Source organism: Misgurnus anguillicaudatus, unplaced genomic scaffold (assembly GCF_027580225.2).
Source record: "Misgurnus anguillicaudatus unplaced genomic scaffold, ASM2758022v2 HiC_scaffold_31, whole genome shotgun sequence".
NCBI lineage: Eukaryota > Metazoa > Chordata > Actinopteri > Cypriniformes > Cobitidae > Misgurnus > Misgurnus anguillicaudatus.
In genome coordinates this window covers 2,827,799-2,850,426 of record NW_027395281.1, presented here as the reverse complement: position 1 = coordinate 2,850,426, position 22,628 = coordinate 2,827,799, and the positions used below count along the sequence as shown (strand labels likewise).

Here is a 22,628-nt window from a genome sequence, read left to right as displayed (position 1 = left end):
CGATAATTAATGTTTGTAAATCCGACACAATTTCATGGCAATTTGTACACAATTTATGTGGGGACTAATTAATTTTGAGTGCATCCCAATTAAGGGGCTGCAGACTTTGAATGCAAGGCTCGATATATGATGTTTTATTAACGTAGTTCGGGAGGAGCACGTCAAATAAACCACTTAAGTACTTCCAGCTGTCTATAATCAGTAATCAACAGATACTCTAGTACCACCAGATGTCCTCAATCAGTAATCATCATATCTACCCAATCAGGACAAAGGCAAGCCATATATAAGTCACAGTTTGACTCTGCAAAGATCCTCTGCAGTCTTCAGAAGCTCTAGACCATGGGTCTCCAAACTTTTTGTTAGCAAGGGCTACCGCAATGGATAAAATAATCTGGAGGGCAACTTTTTGATATAGTCTACTCAAAAATGTTTGTTTTACTTGTTAATATGTTTTAGTATTGTTTAAAATGTTAACATGCATAAACCAATCCAAGCTAATATAGAAAATATGTAATAAATAAATATTACAATTGTCTAATAATAGAATGTGCTTAGACCCTTGCTCTAGAGTAGATGTTACAGTCTCCAGCACGGCCAGATCATGCTATGGATCATCAGCAACAGCCATCGGCAACGCATGGCAACCTCGCAGCGTGAGCATGGCTCTGCTAGCGGCTCAGACCCAGGATCCTTCTCATTCTAATCATGTTCTGACTGGAAACTGTAGAGCGAGGCTGCCTTCGCTACCGGCACAGGCCCGGAAACCCTATTTGCTTCCTTCTTCCATTATTCGCCATTCCAAAGCGTGAGCATGTCTCCGCTAGTGGAACAGGCTTCTCCTTCTAATCCTGTCCTCCAGCCGTGGCCTGACCGAAAACTGTAGCGTGAGGCTGCCTCCGCTACCGGTACAGGCCCGGACCCCCTATATTCTTCTCTTCCTCCGTCCATTATTCACCATTCCTAAGCGTGAGCATGTCTCCGCTAGTGGAACAGGCTTCTCCGTCTAATCCTGTCCTCTGGCTGTGGCCTAACCGAAGACTGTAGTGTGAGGCTGCCTCCGCTACCAGTACAGGCCCAGACACCCTATATTCTTCCCTTCCTCAGCTTCCTTCCATTATTCACCATTCCTAAGCGTGAGCATGTCTCCGCTAGTGGAACAGGTTTCTCCTTCTAATCCTGTCCTCTGGCTGTGGCCTGACCGAACACTGTAGCGTGAGGCTGCCTCCGCTACTGGTACAGGCCCGAACGCCATATATTCTTCTCTTCCTCAGCTCCCTTCTTCTATTCTCCTGCCCCCCAAGCGAGAGCCTACCTCTGCTTGGTGGAATTTGTATAAAGTGTGTAGTACGTTTTCACCAGCAGGTGGTGCCATATCTAGGCTTTTCTAGTGCTTAGAAACAGTGAATCATTGAAGCAATTAGATTCGAAGCTTCGCTTTACCATCAGTATTCATTGCCCGGCCTCGAGCACAGTTTAAACCCGGCTACGTTGAAAGCCTCCCGTCCCAAAATACTATTTGTGACGACTAATGATGTCTGTTTAGTTTGTGAACGAATCATTATCTTGAACTGGTTCTTTAAGGCAAACAAGTTAAAACCGTTCCCCAATTCGGACTGAATCATTTTAAACATTTGTGTCTCCAAACAGCAACGATCCAGAAGTTACTCACTTTCAGACCTGCTCAACAGCCACCCCGACTCGAAATAAGACAATATTCCCGTGCATAATCTGTATTCACCATACATCTTGGGCATGCATGTAACGAATAGTAAGTGTTCAACATCAGTACGCTTCCATGCTGATACCATTTTGCATAAACTGAGGAGATGACTGACGGGCAAAATGTAAGTTTATTTAACATTAACATAAAATGTATAAAAAAATCGCACAATATCAGCCAGTGGTCTGTTATATTAAACAGGGTTTTCATTAAAGCATGTAACAAGGTGTTAACCCTAATGGCACAGGTACACCTCAAAGACGTCTATTTGATGTCTGCGTTTACATCTGCAAGACGTATTTAGATTTTTTGCTCATTTGCAACGCGTCTCTGAGACGTTTCCTAAAAGATGTCATATCGACATGTTGAAGATGCCTGCAAGACGTTTTTTAATTTAGAATGCATATAAAGCAGCTCATTCTTAAACCTTTGTAAGATGTTTTACACACCAGATGTGTTCCAGATCTCCAGATCTTTAACAGACATCTTGCAAACGTACCTATCTGGGAAACGTCATACGTACACGCATTCAACTTACTGTCGTATAAAGATTATATTTTAGTTACTTAAACACGGCTTTTGATAAACGCTATCCAAGATTTTCTCTTCACTATTATAACATTGATCAAGTTGTAACCCTGATCAAAAACATCAGTCGTGGTGCTCGGCTGGCAAAGTAGGTATCACCTGTGCATTTAAAAGTGATGCTCAGTCATCTGGATTTATGGGATAGAGAATTTTTACTTGCCTGCAAAGATACCAGAGATTTTTTTATATGCTTCTAGAAGCATTTGATGGGTTCCCTTTCAGTCGGTCACTACGACGTCACGTCGTGACCGACGAATTGGGAACTCGCTTAGAGAGACCAATCTGCTTCGAATACTACTAAAACGCCAATGAACTTGGCATTGAGATATTTGCATAATGCTGGCGCCGCCCCGCCAGGTGCGTATATAAGCCATAGGTGCAAATGTAGAAATCAGCTTTTTATCGCTTCGAAAGCCGGCTTTATCTGACTGAGAAGCTACTATCTGCTCTTCTGGGAACGGTTGCTGAAGTTGATTGACAAGCAGTACTAACACAGCGGACGCTCGCAGTATTCCACTGCTCTGCATATTTTTTGTTTTGAGTTTAGTGTGTGCGTTGCCTTTCCCTGTGCGCATCATCAGCTGAGCACCAAAAGAGTGATTTCCCTAAAAGAGTGATACGTGAGAGCTCTGTGTCTTTTTAAAGACAGCCACTCTCTCGTATATTCGGAGATCAGCGTCCTTTTCAGGATAGCTTTTCCTCCGTGCGATCTTGGGTGCGAGAAGTACAGGGATTCCAGTGACGGTCACGAGCGCTGTCTTCGTGCTTGCGCATCGAGCACTCCGAGGCTGCGTTCGTGGAGAGCTTTTGTTCTCTCTGTGAGAGCATAACTCTCTTGGATTGCGGAGCCGACTGTCGTTTCTATGGGAACGACGTCCGCGCCTTTGCAGTGCTGAACGCCGCCATGGTGCGGCTGTCAAGCGCTCGCAGGACGTTCTTCGCATCACTACGCTGAGTAGGACGGAGGATGCGTCCTTCACCTACCGGCCTTCTCATCCTCAGCCGGTTGAGGCTCCGGTGGAGACTGCAGAGTCGTGTTCTGCGATTTCTGCCGAATCCATTGGACCTCCTTCTGGTCCCGTCACTTCTGCAGCATCAGAGGGGTGCCCATCTTTTCCCTCCGAGGCGGAGTCGTCCCGGAGATGGCGGCCGTGCCCGCTCGAGCGGCGGAAACGGTAGAGTTGGAGGGGTTAATCCCTCTCCGCCCGAACCGTCCCGCCCATATGATTGGTATTTCGGAGCTGCCCGGGCCTATATGGTCCTCACCTCCTGCCTTTCCCGACGGCACGAAGAGCTGATGTGATTTGCGGCCGTCTCGGCCGTTCAGCTTTCACCCCTCACCTCCCTCACCTACGGAGCCGCTAAGGACGGGGATCCCTTCAGTAGAGCGGGGGGTTGCGATGCAGCTGCGTTCCTGGGGGGACCACCCAACCCTTCCCTCCCGTGTTTGTATAGACAGTCGTCCGGTTACGGGCGCTGCCCATCAGGCATGCGGAGACGTGGCTTCAGCCCTGCACGTAATAACGTCACTGCAGGTTCACCAAGCAAAGGCTTTAGAGGTTTACGAGGGAAGCCGCGACCTTCAGTCGTGCGATGTCCACCACAGTGTTCAAGATCGCCACCTTTGGCTATGTCTGGCTTACATGACGGACGCAGACGAGAACAACTTCTTGAATGCTCCTGTCTCACAGACCGGCCTCTTCGGTGAGCCCGTGGAGTCGTACAGCTCCGCTGCGAAGACTGAGGCGATCTCCTAGGTCATGCCCCGGCAAAAGAGAGCTGCCCTTGGTCCACCACGCCGGCTCCTCAGTCTGCCTCTCACCGTCGGCGTCCTGCGGCGGCCACCTCTGCTCCCCTCCTCGGACCCCATCTCGGCAGCGCATGGGAACCGGTCGTCAGCAGCTCGCCCCGCCCGCTTAGCCGCTTCCCGTGAAAATCGGGAGTTTAAGTGGCCAGTAACGGGCGACCCGGATTGGCAGAGGATCACTCTTCAGGAGACGGTGATTCGCTCCTTCCCCCGGTAGAGGGTCGGGTGGTAAATTCTTGGTTTGCATCTGTTCCACCGGCTGTCCAGCCGGTACCCACTTAACCACACATAAGAGTGCATTCCTCTTCCCTCTCCAGGTCTCCAGAGGATCGAAAGAGCCGTGAGCGGGCACACCAGCTCACCCTATCTCTCCTCTATCGCCAGCGGGTGTTTTTCCGGAGTCTGCGCTCTCCGCGCAGGAGACCAGACGACCGTCACCCTCAGCGGGCTCAGGTCAGTGTCACACACACACATACTGTAGATGTTTATGCTGTCACAGCAGACGCACCGGCAGTTTCACCTGTCTCGCTTCGCTGCCCCACCGCGGGTACTTCGGTAGTGTCGTTAATTCTCCTCGTACGGTCCCTGGATGCTTCGCTTCAGTTCCCAGCCCGTCTCGTTGAGTTTTACGCACTGTCGGCCTCGGTTACGAAATACAATTACCGGCACTCCCCCAAATTCTCAGGCATTCATTTCACTATAGTGAAAGCGTCCGATGCACATGTACTGCGTGCAAAAGTCGATGTCCTGCTGGCGAAGGACATTTCGAGCCGGTCCCTCTTACCGAGAATGATGATAAGGTTTTTTCCAGCCTTTATCTCATATTACCCAAAATACGCGGTGGGTTACGACCGATTTATTTACGCACCGGCTCTACAAATGTGATCCTTTAGGATGATACGCCGAGGCTCGTATTTCAATATTCAGATCGGTTTGCAGCCTTAAACCTGTAGACGTGTACTTCATGTGTCCATCTCCCCTCGCCTTAGACCGTTTATTCGCTCTGCGTCATGGGGTGGGCATATTAATACCAAGTACACCATTCGAGCTGTCTCTCTCTCCCCGTGTCTCCATGAAAATGCTAGTCACGGCATTAAAATCTCCGAGAGAGAGCGCGTTGTTCGCATTCTGCTTATATTTACGTCAACTATAATGGCTCGTTCTTGGCAGACGTGCGCGAACACAGAGATTTAATGCTTCAGCATCTCGCTCGTTTAAGTCATCAGGTCAGCTGGGAAAGGAGCAACTTTGCCCCGTGCAGAGGATCTTTTTCTCAGTATGGAAATAGACTCGGTCGATTTATTGGCGTGTTTTACAAGAGCGCGCAATCAGTCAGTTCTGACTTGCCTCGGTTTAATTCGAGGGAAGTACGCGGTCTCTCTGAAACAATTTCAGAAGCTCCTGGCATATGACAGCATGCTGCAGCTGTGACACTGCTCGAGCTGCGTCATATGAGACCGCTTCAGCATTGGTTTTACGATCGAGTCTCGAGGAGAGCGTGGCGCAACGGCATACACTGTGTAACCATTACACCTGCGTGTCATTTCAATTTTACCGCGTGGCAGACCCAGCATTTCTTATAGCAAGATATGCCCCTGAGTTGGGTCTCCTGGCATTCTGTAGCACATACGATGCCCCCAGCACGGGATGAGCAGCCACGTATGACGGGCTTGCAGTCTCAGGGGTGTGCATAGCACCCCAACTGCCGCGAGCGGTGCGCTGTATATCTGGGACTTGTACGCTCCGCTGTGGAGATGCGAGGGAAGGATGTATTAGCCGACACCGACAACATTGCGACTGTTGCGTTATTTACCGTTAAGGCGGTTTTTGCGCTCTCGTCACCTGTCGCATCTCGCTCGTCATCTCCTCCTTTGGAGTCAGAAGCATCTGAGGTCCCTTCGTGCCATTCACATCCCGGGTACGCTCAATACAGCGGCTACACGCTTTCCCGAGCTGCGCGCACCGGCGAATGGCGACTCCACCCCCAGACGGTTCAGCTAATTTGGAAGAAGTTCGGTCGTGCGCAGATATATCTATTTGCGTCACCGGACGATACCCACTGTCGCCTGTTTTATTCACTAACCGAGGGCAGCCTCGGCGTGGATGCGTTGGCACACAGCTGGCCGCGGGGGACGCGCAATACGCATTCACTCCAGTGAGCTTAATCGCACAGACACTGTGCAAAGTCAGGCAGGACGAGTAGAGCCTTTTATTAGTCGCCCCGTACTGGGCGACCAGGAATTGGTTTTCAGAGTTAATGCTCCTCGCGACAGCCCCTCCCTGGCGAATTCCCCGGAGGAAGAACTTTCTTTCTCAAGGAAGGGGCACATTATGGCACCCGCACCCCGACCTGTGGGATTTCCATGTATGGTCGTTGAGTGCGCGCAAGGTTTAGGTGATTTATCGCAAGCGGTATCTAACACCATCGACGCGGTACGAGCACCGTCCACAAGACGGGCTTACGCGCTTAAATGAAACCCTTTTCGTCACCTGGTGCTCTTCGCAATGCGAGGACCCCAGAGAATGCTTTACATTGTGCTTTTATATATCTTCAACATAGGTTAGATGGTAGGCTGTCACCCTCCACCATTAAAGTTGATATCGCCGCTATTTCTGCTCATCACTCACTTATTAACGGCAGATCAGTTGGCCAGCATGATTTGGTTATTAGATTTTAAGAGGCGCTCGCAGGCTAAACCCCTCGCGCCCTCCCTCTATTCCTCCGAGACCTGTCCATGGTGCTGAAGCCCTACTACAGGTACCGCGTTCGAGCCTTTGCAGTCTGCGAGTCTGAAGCTTTTGTCAATGAAAACTCTGACTCTGCTAGCATTGGCCTCCGTGAAGAGAGTAAGGGATTTATATGCATTCTCTGTTGACGATTCGTGCCTTCAGTTTGGTCCTGCTGTCTCACTGAGACCCAGACCAGGCTACGTGCCCAAAGTTCCCACCACTCCCTTCAGAGATAAGGTGGTGAGCTTGCAAGCGCTGCCCCCCGGAGGAGGGCAGACCCAACCATGGCTTTATTATGCCCCGTACGAGCGTTACGCATCTACGTGGATCGCACACAAAGCCTTAGGACCTCAGATCAGCTCTGTTTGTTATGGTGGTCAGCAGAGAGGGAAAGCTGTCACTAAGCAGAAGATGTCTCATTGGATAGTTGATACTATCGCCCTTGCTTATAATCTGCAGGGCATTCATTGTCCATTTTATTTGGGAGCTCACTCTACTAGAAGTGTTGCCTCATTTTGGGCATTCGCTCGTGGTTCCTCGCTAACAGACATCTGCAGAGCTGCTGGTTGGGCGACACCTAATACGTTCATTAGATTTTACAGTGTTCGTGTCGAGCCTGTCTCCTCTCGTGTTCTTTCCTCGTTAGGGGAAGCACAGAGAACAGGCTCGCAGGTCGGCTTGCAGCCTCCGACTGCTGCTCCAAACTGAGCTCAGTATGGAAGGCCATCGAGGCAAAAATGCGTAATAATTTGTTTTGCCTTCCTCCGCTGCCTTGGCAGCCTGATGTTGCGGAGCATCCGCTGCCAGCCTTTCACTAGCTGCATCCTCGCGAACCTGTGTTTGGCTCGGGCATCCACATTGCGTCCCACCGGGTTCCTTTGTGAGTATTTTTCCGTGGGGTTAATCCTACTAGCCCACGTTTCCCTCAGCAGAGCACTGCTTTGCTTACACAGCCACGGCTGTCATTTATACCTCAACTACGGTTGACTTTCGCCCACCAATAGCCCTTAACGGGGCGGTGGCTTCCGCAGCGTCCCTATACCGCTCAGATAGGGCGCTTCCCAGTCGCTGGCACTACTGTGGGTTAAAGGAACATCTAGTGCCCGGCCTTCTGCCTTAAAACCTAATTCTCCTTATCCTTAAGTGGAACCGGAGGGCTTTACGCAGACACTGGAAGAGGTCAGCCCTCAGTGGCGTTTTGGTAGGGATTCCCAATTCGTCGGTCACGACGTGACGTCGTAGTGACCGACTGAAAGGGAACGTCTCGGTTACGTATGTAACCCTCGTTCCCTGAAGGAGGGAACGGAGACGTCACGTCCCGTCGCCACAGGGCTGCTCCCTGCTGTTTATCGGCCGGTCACACTTTCCGGCTTTCTCAGCGAAAAAGAAGCTGATTTCTACATTTGCACCTGTGGCTTATATACGCACCTGGCGGGGCGGCGCCAGCATTATGCAAATATCTCAATGCCAAGTTCATTGGCGTTTTAGTAGTATTCGAAGCAGATTGGTCTCTCTAAGCGAGTTCCCAATTCGTCGGTCACGACGTGACGTCTCCGTTCCCTCCTTCAGGGAACGAGGGTTACATACGTAACCGAGACGTTCTCCTTAACAACTTTGCAATTCCTACGTCGTTCACCTTTTAGATGATTTATTAAACATCTCGATCCCAGACTGCATTGGCTTGATGCTTAACCTGCAGCCACAACTTCATCCATCCATGATTTACAGCAGAACCGGACATGATAGCTTTTAAAAACAATACAATTATCAACCTTGCGTGTGTGTATATATTGAGGTCGTGCACTTGCTCGTCCATGCATGCTTTGAATCTGTCATTCAGCGCCTGGAAGATCGTTTTCAAGTTTCATCTATCTTAATAACTTTTTAACACCAATCAAGTTCCAAACTTTATCTCTTAATAACCCCTTTTAACATTAAGCAAGTCTTGCATTTTATTTTCAAAACGAAAATTACGCAGTGGAGTCGCCGGTGTTGGATGTATGCTGCTGGTGTTTATAAGAGTGCCACCAGACCTAGTAGTGGTGCCCGTGTGTGCGCTGGCAGGGTGGATTCGATGCTGGTGATTTTGCTGTGTTCAGATTCAAACAATTTTGAGATCGTTACGAATACAAATACAAACTCCGCTGCTCACCCCTAGTCCACATGCACTGACCATAAAACATAATACAATATACCATACAATACAAACTATACAAGTACACAAAACATTTATAATTTATAAATATCATTATTATCATTATTATTAACCAACATCAATTCAAAAGTCTGATCGACGTAGGATTTCTTAAAGCAACTAAATTTACACACAGCCAGCTATATTGTATACTCAATAAATTTCATGCTGCAACAATTATGTTTTCCCTGCTCCCGCAGAAGTTTAGTTTTTCAACCGCCGCAGTGATGTTTCCTATGCTCTAACGGAGGGTCAGTTTTTTCCACTGCTGCGGTAGTGATGCTTGCTCTAACCGCTTCCACATCAAAAAACCGCACCAAACTCTTATCAGCAAACCAACTCTAACCCGTTCGATTGTCGGAGGGGCTTAGCCATACGATCGCAGGGAGTATTGAACTCTCTTGGGATGGTGCTAGAGCCCTCCCAATTGGTAATAACTTAACGTATTCAAGTCTACATCAACAGGGGCTTACCCGCCCAATCCCAGCGAGTATTGAACTCCCGTCAGACGGCGCAAAAGCCCTCCCAATCTAAAATAACCAAACATTCACCTCGTTGTCAGCAAGGACTTACCATCTAATCGCAGCGTGTATCGAACTCCCGTCGGACGCCGCAAATCCCTCCAAATCTAAAATAACCAAATGTACATCTCATCGACAGCGGGGGCTTACCCATCCGATCACAGTGAGTACTGAAGTCCCGTCAAATGCCATAAAAGTCCTCCAAATCTAAAATAACCAAACATCCATCTTGTCATCAGCGAGGGCTTACCCGTCCGATCGCAGTAAGTATTGAACTCCCGTCGGACGCCGCAAAGCCCTCCAAATCTAAAATAACCAAATGTATCAAAATCAAATAACCAAATGTACACCAAGGCACTCTTCTTAATTATAAAACCGCTTTAATAAAGATGCTAGTTCATAATGGAACTTAAAAATACCACCAACATGTTTCGGCCTACATCCAGGCCTTCAAATGTACCAAATGTACACCTTATAGTCAGCAGGGGCTTAACCGCCTGATCACATTGAGTACTGAAGTCCTGCCAGACGCCGCAAAAGTCCACCAAATCGAAAATAACCAAACATCCACCTCATCAGCGATGGCTTACCCGTCCGATCGCAGTGAGTATTGAACTCCCGTCGGATGCCGCAAAGCCCTCCAAATCTAAAATAACCAAATGTATCAAAAATAACAAAAGGACACCAAGGCACTCTTCTTAATTATAAAACCGCTTTAATAAAGGTGCTAGTTCATAATGGAACCTAAAAATACCACCAACATGTTTCTGCCTACATCTAGGCCTTCAAATGTACTAAATGTACACCTTATAGTCAGCAGGGGCTTAACCGCCTGATCACATTGAGTACTGAAGTCCTGCCAGATGCCGCAAAGTCCACCAAATCGAAAATAATCAAACATCCACCTCGTCATCAGCGATGGCTTACCCGTCCGATCGCAGCGAGTATTGAACTCCTGTTGGACGGGTTCCGATCGCAGCGGTAATTGAACTCCCGTCGGATGCCGCAAAGCCCTCCCAAATAAATTTTCCACCTCATCGCCAATGGAGGGCTTACCCATCCGATGGCACTGAGTATTGAACTCCCGTCGGATGGGTTCCGATTACAGTGAGTATTGAACTCCTGTCGGATGCCGCAAAGCCTTTCTAATACAAATCGTCCACGTCATCGACAAACAGGGTCTCACCCGTCCGATCGCAGCGAGTATTGAACTCCCGTCGGACGGGTTCTGATCGCAGCGAGTATTGAACTCCCGTCGGATGCCGCAAAGCCCTCCTGATATAAATTGCCTACCTTATCATCAGTGAGGGCTTACTCGTCCGATCACAGCGAGTATTGAACTACCGTCGGACGGGTTCCGATCACAGTGAGTATTGAACTCCCGTCGGATGCTGCAAGACCCTCCCAATATAATTGATTCACCCCATCATCAGTGAGGGCTTACTCGTCCGATCGCAGTGAGTATTGAACTCCCGCCGGACGAGTTCCGATCGCAGCGAGTATTGAACTCCCATCGGATGCCGCAAAGCCCTCCTGATATAAATTGCTTACCTTATCATCAGTGAGGGCTTACTCGTCCGATCGCAGCGAGTATTGAACTCCCGTCGGATGGGTTCCGATCACAGTGAGTATTGAACTCCCGTCGGATGCTGCAAGACCCTCCCAATATAATTCATACATCCCATCATCAGTGAGGGCTTACTTGTCCGATTGCAGCGAGTATTGAACTCCCGTCATGTGGCTCTGATTTTAGCGAGTATTGAACTCCCGTCGGAGGCCGCAAAAAGCCCTATAAACCGTCTACATAATTTTCAACCGAGGCTTTCCTGTACAATCACAGTGAGTATTGAACTTCCGTCAGACGGTTCCAATCGCAGCGAGTATTGAACTCCCATCGGATGCATAGCAAACACAGCCAACATCAGCCTCATCATTTCTATTTTTGGGGGGTACAGTTCCCGGCTGCTGTCCGAATAAGTTAATTTAGCTTTTTGGGGGGATACTCTGCGTTCGGGCCCATTTCCGAGCTCAGAGCCCTTTCCCCGGACAGCACGCCAAATACGTTTACTAATTTAATCTAACCAACTTATTTGTAAGTGTGAACTCGTGAAATGATGTTTTATTAACGTAGTTCGGGAGGAGCACGTCAAATAAACCACTTAAGTACTTCCAGCTGTCCTCAATCAGTAATCATCATATCTACCCAATCAGGACAAAGGCAAGCCATATATAAGTCACAGTTTGACTCTGCAAAGATCCTCTGCAGTCTTCAGAAGCTCTAGACCATGGGTCTCCAAACTTTTTGTTAGCAAGGGCTACACAATGGATAAAATAATCTGGAGAGCAACTTTTTGATATAGTCTACTCAAAAATGTTTGTTTTACTTGTTAATATGTTTTAGTATTGTTTAAAATGTTAACATGCATAAACCAATCCAAGCTAATATAGAAAATATGTAATAAATAAATATTACAATTGTCTATTAATAGAATGTGCTTAGACCCTTGCTCTAGAGTAGATGTTACAGTCTCCAGCACGGCCAGATCATGCTATGGATCATCAGCAACAGCCATCGGCAACGCATGGCAACCTCGCAGCGTGAGCATGGCTCCGCTAGCGGCTCAGACCCAGGATCCTTCTCATTCTAATCATGTTCCGACTGGAAACTGTAGAGCGAGGCTGCCTTCGCTACCGGCACAGGCCCGGACACCCTATTTGCTTCCTCAGCTTCCTTCTTCCATTATTCGCCATTCCAAAGCGTGAGCATGTCTCCGCTAGTGGAACAGGCTTCTCCTTCTAATCCTGTCCTCTAGCCGAGGCCTGACCGAAAACTGTAGCGTGAGGCAGCCTCCGCTACCGGTACAGGCCCGGACCCCCTATATTCTCTTCCTCAGCTTCCTCCTTCCATTATTCGCCATTCCTAAGCGTGAGCATGTCTCCGCTAGTGGAACAGGCTTCTCCTTCTAATCCTGTCCTCTGGCTGTGGCCTAACCGAACACTGTAGCGTGAGGCTGCCTCCGCTACCGGTACAGGCCCAGACGCTCTATATTCTTCCCTTCCTCAGCTTCCTTCCATTATTCGCCATTCCTAAGCGTGAGCATGTCTCCGCTAGTGGAACAGGTTTCTCCTTCTAATCCTGTCCTCTGGCTGTGGCCTGACCGAACACTGTAGCGTGAGGCTGCCTCCGCTACCGGTACAGGCCCGAACGCCATATATTCTTCTCTTCCTCAGCTCCCTTCTTCTATTCTCCTGCCCCCCAAGCGAGAGCCTACCTCTGCTTGGTGGAATTTGTATAAAGTGTGTAGTACGTTTTCACCAGCAGGTGGTGCCATATCTAGGCTTTTCTAGTGCTTAGAAACAGTGAATCATTGTTGAAGCAATTAGATTCGAAGCTTCGCTTTACCATCAGTATTCATTGCCCGGCCTCGAGCACAGTTTAAACCCGGCTACGTTGAAAGCCTCCCGTCCCAAAATACTATTTGTGACGACTAATGATGTCTGTTTAGTTTGTGAACGAATCATTATCTTGAACTGGTTCTTTAAGGCAAATAAGTTAAAACCGTTCCCCAATTCGGACTGAATCATTTTAAACATTTGTGTCTCCAAACAGCAACGATCCAGAAGTTACTCACTTTCAGACCTGCTCAACAGCCACCCCGACTCGAAATAAGACAATATTCCCGTGCATAATCTGTATTCACCATACATCTTGGGCATGCATGTAACAAATAGTAAATGTTCAACATCAGTACGCTTCCATGCTGATACCATTTTGCATAAACTGAGGAGATGACTGACGGGCAAAATGTAAGTTTATTTAACATTAACATAAATGTATAAAAAAAAATCGCACAATATCAGCCAGTGGTCTGTTATATTAAACAGGGTTTTCATTAAAACATGTAACAAGGTGTTAACCCTAATGGCACAGGTACACCTCGAAGACGTCTATTTGATGTCTGCGTTTACATCTGCAAGACGTATTTAGATTTTTTGCTCATTTGCAACGCGTCTCTGAGACGTTTCCTAAAAGATGTCATATCGACATGTTGAAGATGCCTGCGAGACGTTTTTTAATTTAGAATGCAAATAAAGCAGCTCATTCTTAAACCTTTGTAAGATGTTTTACACACCAGATGTGTTCCAGATCTCCAGATCTTTAACAGACATCTTGCAAACGTACCTATCTGGGAAACGTCATACTTACACGCATTCAACTTACTGTCATATAAAGATTATATTTTAGTTACTTAAACACGGCTTTTGATAAACGCTATCCAAGATTTTCTCTGCACTATTATAACATTGATCAAGTTGTAACCCTGATCAAAAACATCAGTCGTGGTGCTCGGCTGGCAAAGTAGGTATCACCTGTGCATTTAAGAGTGATGCTCAGTCATCTGGATTTATGGGATAGAGAATTTTTACTTGCCTGCAAAGATACCAGATATTTTTTATATGCTTCTAGAAGCATTTGATGGGTTCTCCTTAACAACTTTGCAATTCCTACGTCGTTCACCTTTTAGACGATTTATTAAACATCTCGATCCCAGACTGCATTGGCTTGATGCTTAACCTGCAGCCACAACTTCATCCATCCATGATTTACAGCAGAACCGGACATGATAGCTTTTAAAAACAATATACAATTATCAACCTTGCGTGTGTGTATATATTGAGGTCGCGCACTTGCTCGTCCATGCATGCTTTGAATCTGTCATTCAGCGCCTGGAAGATCGTTTTCAAGTTTCATCTATCTTAACTTTTTAACACCAATCAAGTTCCAAACTTTATCTCTTAATAACCCCTTTTAACATTAAGCAAGTCCTGCATTTTATTTTCAAAACAAAAATTACGCATTGGAGTCGCCGGTGTTGGATGTATGCTGCTGGTGTTTATAAGAGTGCCACCAGACCTAGTAGTGGTGCCCGTGTGTGCGCTGGCGGAGTGGATTTGACGCTGGTGATTTTGCTGTGTTCAGATTCAAACAATTTTGAGATCGTTACGAATACAAATACAAACTCCGCTGCTCACCCCTAGTCCACATGCACTGACCATAAAACATAATACAATATACCATACAATACAAACTATACAAGTACACAAAACATTTATAATTTATAAATATCATTATTATCCTTATTATTAACCAACATCAATTCAAAAGTCTGATCGACGTAGGTACGAGGATTTCTTAAAGCAACTAAATTTACACACAGCCAGCTATATTGTATACTCAATAAATTTCATGCTGCAACAATTATGTTTTCCCTGCTCCCGCAGAAGTTTAGTTTTTCAACCGCCGCAGTGATGTTTCCTATGCTCTAACGGAGGGTCAGTTTTTTCCACTGCTGCGGTAGTGATGCTTGCTCTAACCGCTTCCACATCAAAAAAGCGCACCAAACTCTTATCAGCAAACCAACTCTAACCCGTTCGGTTGTCGGAGGGGCTTAGCCATACGATCGCAGGGAGTATTGAACTCTCTTAGGATGGTGCTAGAGCCCTCCCAATTGGTAATAACTTAACGTATTCAAGTCTACATCAACAGGGGCTTACCCGTCCAATCCCAGCGAGTATTGAACTCCCGTCAGACGGCGCAAAAGCCCTCCCAATCTTAAATAACCAAACATTCCCCTCGTTGTCAGCAAGGACTTACCATCTAATCGCAGCGTGTATCGACTCCTGTCGGACGCCGCAAAGCCCTCCAAATCTAAAATAACCAAATGTACATCTCATCGACAGCGGGGGCTTACCCATCCGATCACAGTGAGTACTGAAGTCCCGTCAAATGCCATAAAAGTCCTCTAAATCTAAAATAACCAAACATCCATCTTGTCATCAGCGAGGGCTTACCCGTCCGATCGCAGTGAGTATTGAACTCCCGTCGGACGCCGCAAAGCCCTCCAAATCTAAAATAACCAAATGTATCAAAAATAACAAAAGGACACCAAGGCACTCTTCTTAATTATAAAACCGCTTTAATAAAGGTCCTAGTTCATAATGGAACCTAAAAATACCACCAACATGTTTCGGCCTACATCCAGGCCTTCAAATGTACCAAATGTACACCTTATAGTCAGCAGGGGCTTAACCGCCTGATCACATTGAGTACTGAAGTCCTGACAGACGCCGCAAAAGTCCACCAAATCAAAAATAACCAAACATCCACCTCGTCATCAGCGATGGCTTACCCGTCCGATCGCAGTGAGTATTGAACTCCCGTCGGACGCCGCAAAGCCCTCCAAATCTAAAATAACCGAATGTATCAAAAAATAAGAAAGGGACACCAAGGCACTCTTCTTAATTATAAAACCGCTTTAATAAAGGTCCTAGTTCATAATGGAACCTAAAAATACCACCAACATGTTTCGGCCTACATCTAGGCCTTCAAATGTACTAAATATACACCTTATAGTCAGCAGGGGCTTAACCGCCTGATCACATTGAGAACTGAAGTCCTGCCAGACGCCGCAAAGTCCACCAAATCGAAAATAATCAAACATCCACCTCGTCATCAGCGATGGCTTACCCGTCCGATCGCAGCGAGTATTGAACTCCCGTCGGATGCCGCAAAGCCCTCCCAAATAAATTGTCCACCTCATCGCCAATGGAGGGCTTACCCATCCGATCGCAGTGAGTATTGAACTCCCGTCGGATGGGTTCCGATCACAGTGAGTATTGAACTCCCGTCGGATGCCGCAAAGCCTTTCTAATACAAATCGTCCACGTCGTCGACAAACGGGGTCTCACCCGTCCGATCGCAGCGAGTATTGAACTCCCGTCGGACGGGTTCTGATCGCAGCGAGTATTGAACTCCCGTCGGATGCCGCAAAGCCCTCCTGATATAAATTGCCTACCTTATCATCAGTGAGGGCTTACTCGTCCGATCACAGCGAGTATTGAACTACCGTCGGACGGGTTCCGATCACAGTGAGTATTGAACTCCCGTCGGATGCTGCAAGACCCTCCCAATATAATTCATTCACCCCATCATCAGTGAGGGCTTACTCGTCCGATCGCAGTGAGTATTGAACTCCCGTCGGACGAGTTCCGATCGCAGAGAGTATTGAACTCCCGTCGGATGCCGCAAAGCCCTCCTGATATAAATTGCCTACCTTATCATCAGTGAGGGCTTACTCGTCCGATCGCAGCGAGTATTGAACTCCCGTCGGACGGGTTCCGGTCACAGTGAGTATTGAACTCCTGTCGGATGCTGCAAGACCCTCCCAATATAATTAATTCACCCCATCATCAGTGAAGGCTTACTCGTCTGATCGCAGCGAGTATTGAACTCCCGTCAGATGGCTCTGATTTCAGCGAGTATTGAACTCCCGTCGGAGGCCACAAAAAGCCCTCCAAATATAAACCGTCCTAATAATTTTCAACCGAGGCTTTCCTGTACAATCACAGTGAGTATTGAACTTCCGTCAGACGGTTCTAATCGCAGCGAGTATTGAACTCCCATCGGATGCATAGCAAACACAGCCAACATCAGCCTCATCATTTCTATTTTTGGGGGGTACAGTTCCCGGCTGCTGTCCGAATAAGTTAATTTTGCTTTTTGGGGGGATACTCTGCGTTCGGGCCCATTTCCGAGCTCAGAGCCCTCTCCCCGGACAGCACGCCAAATACGTTTACTAATTTAATCTTACCAACTTATTTGTAAGTGTGAACTCGTGAAATGATGTTTTATTAACGTAGTTCGGGAGGAGCACGTCAAATAAACCACTTAAGTACTTCCAGCTGTCTATAATCAGTAATCAACAGATACTCTAGTACCACCAGATGTCCTCAATCAGTAATCATCATATCTACCCAATCAGGACAAAGGCAAGCCATATATAAGTCACAGTTTGACTCTGCAAAGATCCTCTGCAGTCTTCAGAATCCCTCCACCACCCCATCACCTCTCACTCACCAGGTTAATTCCTAAACTGGGGGGGGGGATACTCTGCGTTCGGGCCCATTTCCGAGCTCAGAGCCCTCTCCCCGGACAGCACGCCAAATACGTTTACTAATTTAATCTTACCAACTTATTTGTAAGTGTGAACTCGTGAAATGAAGGCGGCAGACTACAAAGCAAACTGAAATAAGACGGTCTAGCCTAAGGGGGAGTTGCGTCACTTGATATTGATATGACATTAATTCACATCACTAAAACATCATTTATAATAGTAAAACAGTCACAAGAACCTTTCATTTGCAAAATATGCACTTTTATTTAACTTCAGTTTTGAATGTTTATTTTAAAATATCCAGACGTCATGGGCGCACATTGCATCTTGGGATAGCCAAGGCTTGGTGCATCCCAATTCAGGGGCTGCTGCCTTCCAAAGCTGCAATTGAAGGCAAATAACGCCTTTTTTCTCCCTAAAACCAAAGATCCATCGATGTCCATAGAGATGTATCCATAGATGAAGGAATCACTCTGTGAATCCCAATAAAAAGTGTTTATCCCTATGCTTGTCAAAGTTCACCGGTCTTGAATGTAAAGTTAAGTGCAACGATGTCACATCGTGTAGATGATTAACATACACTTAAAATAAAGCAATGAAAATAAGTATTTCTCTGGTGTGATCTGTTTACGAGACTCTTCTACCATTAAAAGGAAGCAAAAACACACTTTGGAACTGCAGTTAAGCACTGCAGCTTTTTAATTTGGAAAATTGATCATTTATTTTATTGTGACCTGACAATTAAAGCAACACAAAAGAGTTTTTCTTTTACATTAAAATAACGCTTCCAAAACAGTTTCAGTCATTCATTCACTCTAAACAGGGTGAACAGCACTTTCACATTCGCTTTGCAGCCCTCTATCGGCCAAAACCAAACTAAAGAAGTTTCCAACCGTCGGGTAGCGGTCCTGTAGTCCGAGTGAATACTACAAAAACTTGCTTTACGGCAGACCTACAATCCAATCAGAGCCAGCTATGCCTCAGTATTTATGACAGTGGGTAATGGCAATTACGCTTCTAACCTGTAGGGGGGCAAAGAGCCAAAACTCTTTGGTGTTGCTTTAAAACACCTTATGAGATATCCCCACTGATATATTTAAGCAGCATGCAAAAAACATCTCAAAAACTTTTATACAGTACTGACAAGAGCAAAGTCCAGTAATAAAGCGAGTGCTCGTAAAGTGTTAAGATTAAATGGAAAAGCAGTAGTATATAAATATAGTTTTATTAACTTCCTTCCTCTTCCAAACAAATAACACCACAACAGACACTAAATATGAATAAAAAAACAAGTAAAAGTTTCATGACACCAAATAAATACTATATTCATATAGTATATATTCTATATTCTTGACTGAACTAATCTTAAAACTACACTTTGTGACCAAGAAACTGTAAAATTAAGAAATGACTATTCTGTCTATTGAGTTATAATGACAAACATAATGACACAGCCGAAAGGGTTACCTGTCAATCTGGCCTTCAAATCCGTGGTGGAAGAAAGAAGTTCCAAAACAAAGTGGCTTTTAAAATAACTTTTAAAATAACTCAGTTTTTTTTCTAGTTTTCTTTTTTTTTTAAATGCAATACTGGCTGTGATGATATAGACCTATCACACTCCTACTCGAGCGATATTGCTTAAGTATTACTCAGATCCCAGACAGCAGACGGATTTGGGCCAGATCTGTGCTGAAGTTGGCAGCTCCAATGCGGATTTGACCCAGAGTTGTCTGCTGTATGGGATATATCCTATAATTCTTCTCAGAAACTGCTATAGACACTCTTCAGGCTTCTCTAGATATGCAGTGCGATTTTTATTGTAAATTTAATCTGTATTGTTCTCCAGTATAATGGGTTGATCTGATGTGATGTTGATCTTTTGTGTTTTTCTCATCTATGTGCTGCTGTTATAAATGAAGCGAGGATCAGAACAGGAAAGGTGGGGGAATCTGTGACTTTAGACACTTGTGTTGCTGAAATCCAGAGAGATGATGAGATACTGTGGATGTTTGGTGACATGCCTATAGCTCAATACACTGGAGGCACGGATAAACCTACATTATATAAAACTGATGAGAGATTTAAAGACAGACTGGCAATTAACTATCAAACCGGAGATCTCACCATCAGAAACATCAGACTTGAAAACAGTGGAGAATATAAAGTACAGATCAAGAACAGCAGCGGCACCAAAGATAGAAAATTCAATGTCGCTTTCTCTGGTGAGTAGATAAGTTTCAGTTTGTTTGTAAGAAATGCAGCCCCCATGGCAGAAAAACACATTTCCTGAGTCAAGATGCATAAGATGAACATGCATTTGTAAATAAAATGTCCTTTATTAATTATACAGATTTATATTGAATTTATATGTATGTATTAAACTACATCTGTCAAGATTACTAACAGTACCTGGATGAGGCTGTGGTGTTTATTTCAGGTGGTTGTTATCTGAGAATATCACCACTGGCCAATCAGAATCAAGTATTAATGCGTTCACCTGTTTTCTGAATGAAACAGTGCAATCTATGAAGGGAGGATCTGTTACTCTACCCACTAAAGTTAAAATACAACAAGGTGATAAGGTGGAGTGGACCTCAGAAGATAAAACCACACTTGTAACTGGAATGAATGGAGACGACAGCGAGACTACATTTGAAGATGTTGAGAGATTCAAAGACAGACTGAAGATGAACCCTGAGACTGGAGATCTTACCATTACATATATCAGACAGACAGATGAAGGAGTTTATACACTACAGCTAACCAAAGCTGATGGAAAAATCACATACAGAATATTTAATGTTGATGTCATTGGTGAGTAACTCAACACTTATGATATAACAATTTATAAGTCTTATATCAGCATTATATAGTAAAATTGAATATTGTCATGTGCAATAGTTTAGACAGCTCTGGTGATGTGATCTATGTTAAATAATTGGGTGATTTTTGTTTTAACAGCCAAAGTTTATGGAAACTTTCTAAAGCAGCAGAACTCAGGTAAGAGTCCTTTTTTTTATAAATCTTATAGTTGTAATAAGGACGCTTAAGAAGCGGAATCCATTTGCAGTCGTTTTTAAAAACAATCCAAGCAGTCAAATCCAAAGCAATAGGCAAACAGCATAAACGTGAAACAGGCAGAGGTAACACATAGGTAGGCAAAACAACAGTATACAGGGATAAGGTCACGGAGTGACTTATATGGCGGAACCTAAAATGACGGAAATAAGTCCACCCGGACCATTGTCTGTAAAACACGCAGCCAGTTCCGGTAACTCTGGGCAACAACAGGTGTGTAAAGCGAAGGTGGCGATTGAAGAGTGGACATTACGGAGAGAAGGAGGAGTATAAATAGGGCATCAAGAAACCGGAAGGGAGAGTTTTTTTTCGGGCAGTTAGCATTCGGGTGAGGGATCCCTCTGCTGGCGTGGCGTTACAGAATTTTCATCCATAGGAGTGACTCGTGACACTCTACAGGGACATCCCCTTGATCGTGGTGCTGGATGGTCGGGTCTGGCTCGTTGGAACTCCTCGATGAGTAAAGGATCTAAGATATCATGAGAAGGATCTTTCCTCAAGTCCATACCCCTCCCAATCCCCCAGATATTAAAGCTGACACCCTTGCCATCTAGAGTCTAATTAACTCCTTTAGTGCATATTCTGTTAGCATTCGGGTGAGGGATCCCTCTGCTGGCGTGGCGTTACAGAATTTTCATCCATAAGAGTGACTCGTGACACTCTAAAGGGACATCCCCTTGATTGTGGTGCTGGATGGTCGGGTCTGGCTCGTTGGAACTCCTCGATGAGTAAAGGATCTAAGATATCATGAGAAGGATCTTTCCTCAAGTCCATACCCCTCCCAATCCCCCAGATATTAAAGCTGACGCCCTTGCCATCTAGAGTCTAATTAACTCCTTTAGTGCATATTCTGTTAGCATTCGGGTGAGGGATCCCTCTGCTGGCGTGGCGTTACAGAATTTTCATCCATAAGAGTGACTCGTGACACTCTAAAGCATACATGGGCATCGAGGGCCACAGTCCTGCAGAGTTTAGCTTTAACCTTAATCGAACACACCTGAATGTCATTTCCAAACAGTCCTGAAGACTTCAATTAGATTTTTCAGCTGTGTTTGATTAGGGTTGGAGCTAAACTCTGCAGGGACACTGGCCCTCAGGACCAGGAGTTGCCCACCCCTGCTCTAAAGGGACATCCCCTTGATTGTGGTGCTGGATGGTCGGGTCTGGCTCGTTGGAACTCCTCGATGAGTGAAGGATCTAAGATATCGTAAGCAGCTACCCAGGATCTTTCCTTAAGTCCATACCCCTCCCAATCCATCAGATATAAAAGCTGACCCCCTCGCCATCTAGAGTCTAATTAACTCGTTTAGTGCATATTCTGTTAGCATTCGGGTGAGGGATCCCTCTGCTGGCATGGCATTCAGAATTTTCATTAATATGAGTGACTCGTGACACTCTAAAGGGACGTCCCCTTGATCGTGGTCACTGCATGAAAAGTGGAATTTTCGTCAGAATGTGGCACTGTAGATTGCTGTGAAACTCCAAGTTTACGACTGCGCACGACAATTTGCAGCCAACACCGAAAACTGCCGTAAGTTGTCAGAAGTTGACGTGGGTCTTGCTTGGAAGTTGTCCCCCCTTCCCCTAATTCTAGGGGAGGCTTTAACATGTAAATGAACATGCTGTGAGCTATACAAATGCAAATCAGGGTAGCAGCTGGGGGAGTTTTACTCAGGTAACATTCTGACAGGTTTTAATCTTTGATTTTAAGAAAATCTTTGGTATCAGTAAAGCAAAATTACAGACTCTTAAATTTTAGTTTGAATTTATTTATTTTTAAAGTATGCTACACTGTTAACACATTGTCTTCATGATGTAAACATCACTTAATATTTTGAGTTATGGACATTTACTTAAAAAATCTTAGTTCATTTAACTTTTAAGTGTATAAAATTAATTAAACTAAAACATTCAAGTGAATGAACTTTAGCAGTACATGTTGTAAGGAACACCCATAATCCTTTGTCTCAGAATATTATGATTATTTAAGCTTTTTTACAGAATTAAGAACTAATAAGAACTTTAACTACTT

General features: G+C 45.5%; 1 protein-coding gene across 1 annotated transcript in view; it reads left to right on the top strand.

The window, feature by feature from the left end:
* LOC141362973 (uncharacterized) overlaps positions 1-22,628 on the top strand; it is a 42,287-nt gene that overhangs the window by 5,299 nt on the left and 14,360 nt on the right. Inside the window, exon 4 of the mRNA XM_073865299.1 lies at positions 19,438-19,740. Within this exon, the coding sequence (XP_073721400.1) occupies positions 19,438-19,740 (303 nt within the window). The remainder of the gene's footprint in view (positions 1-19,437; positions 19,741-22,628) is intronic.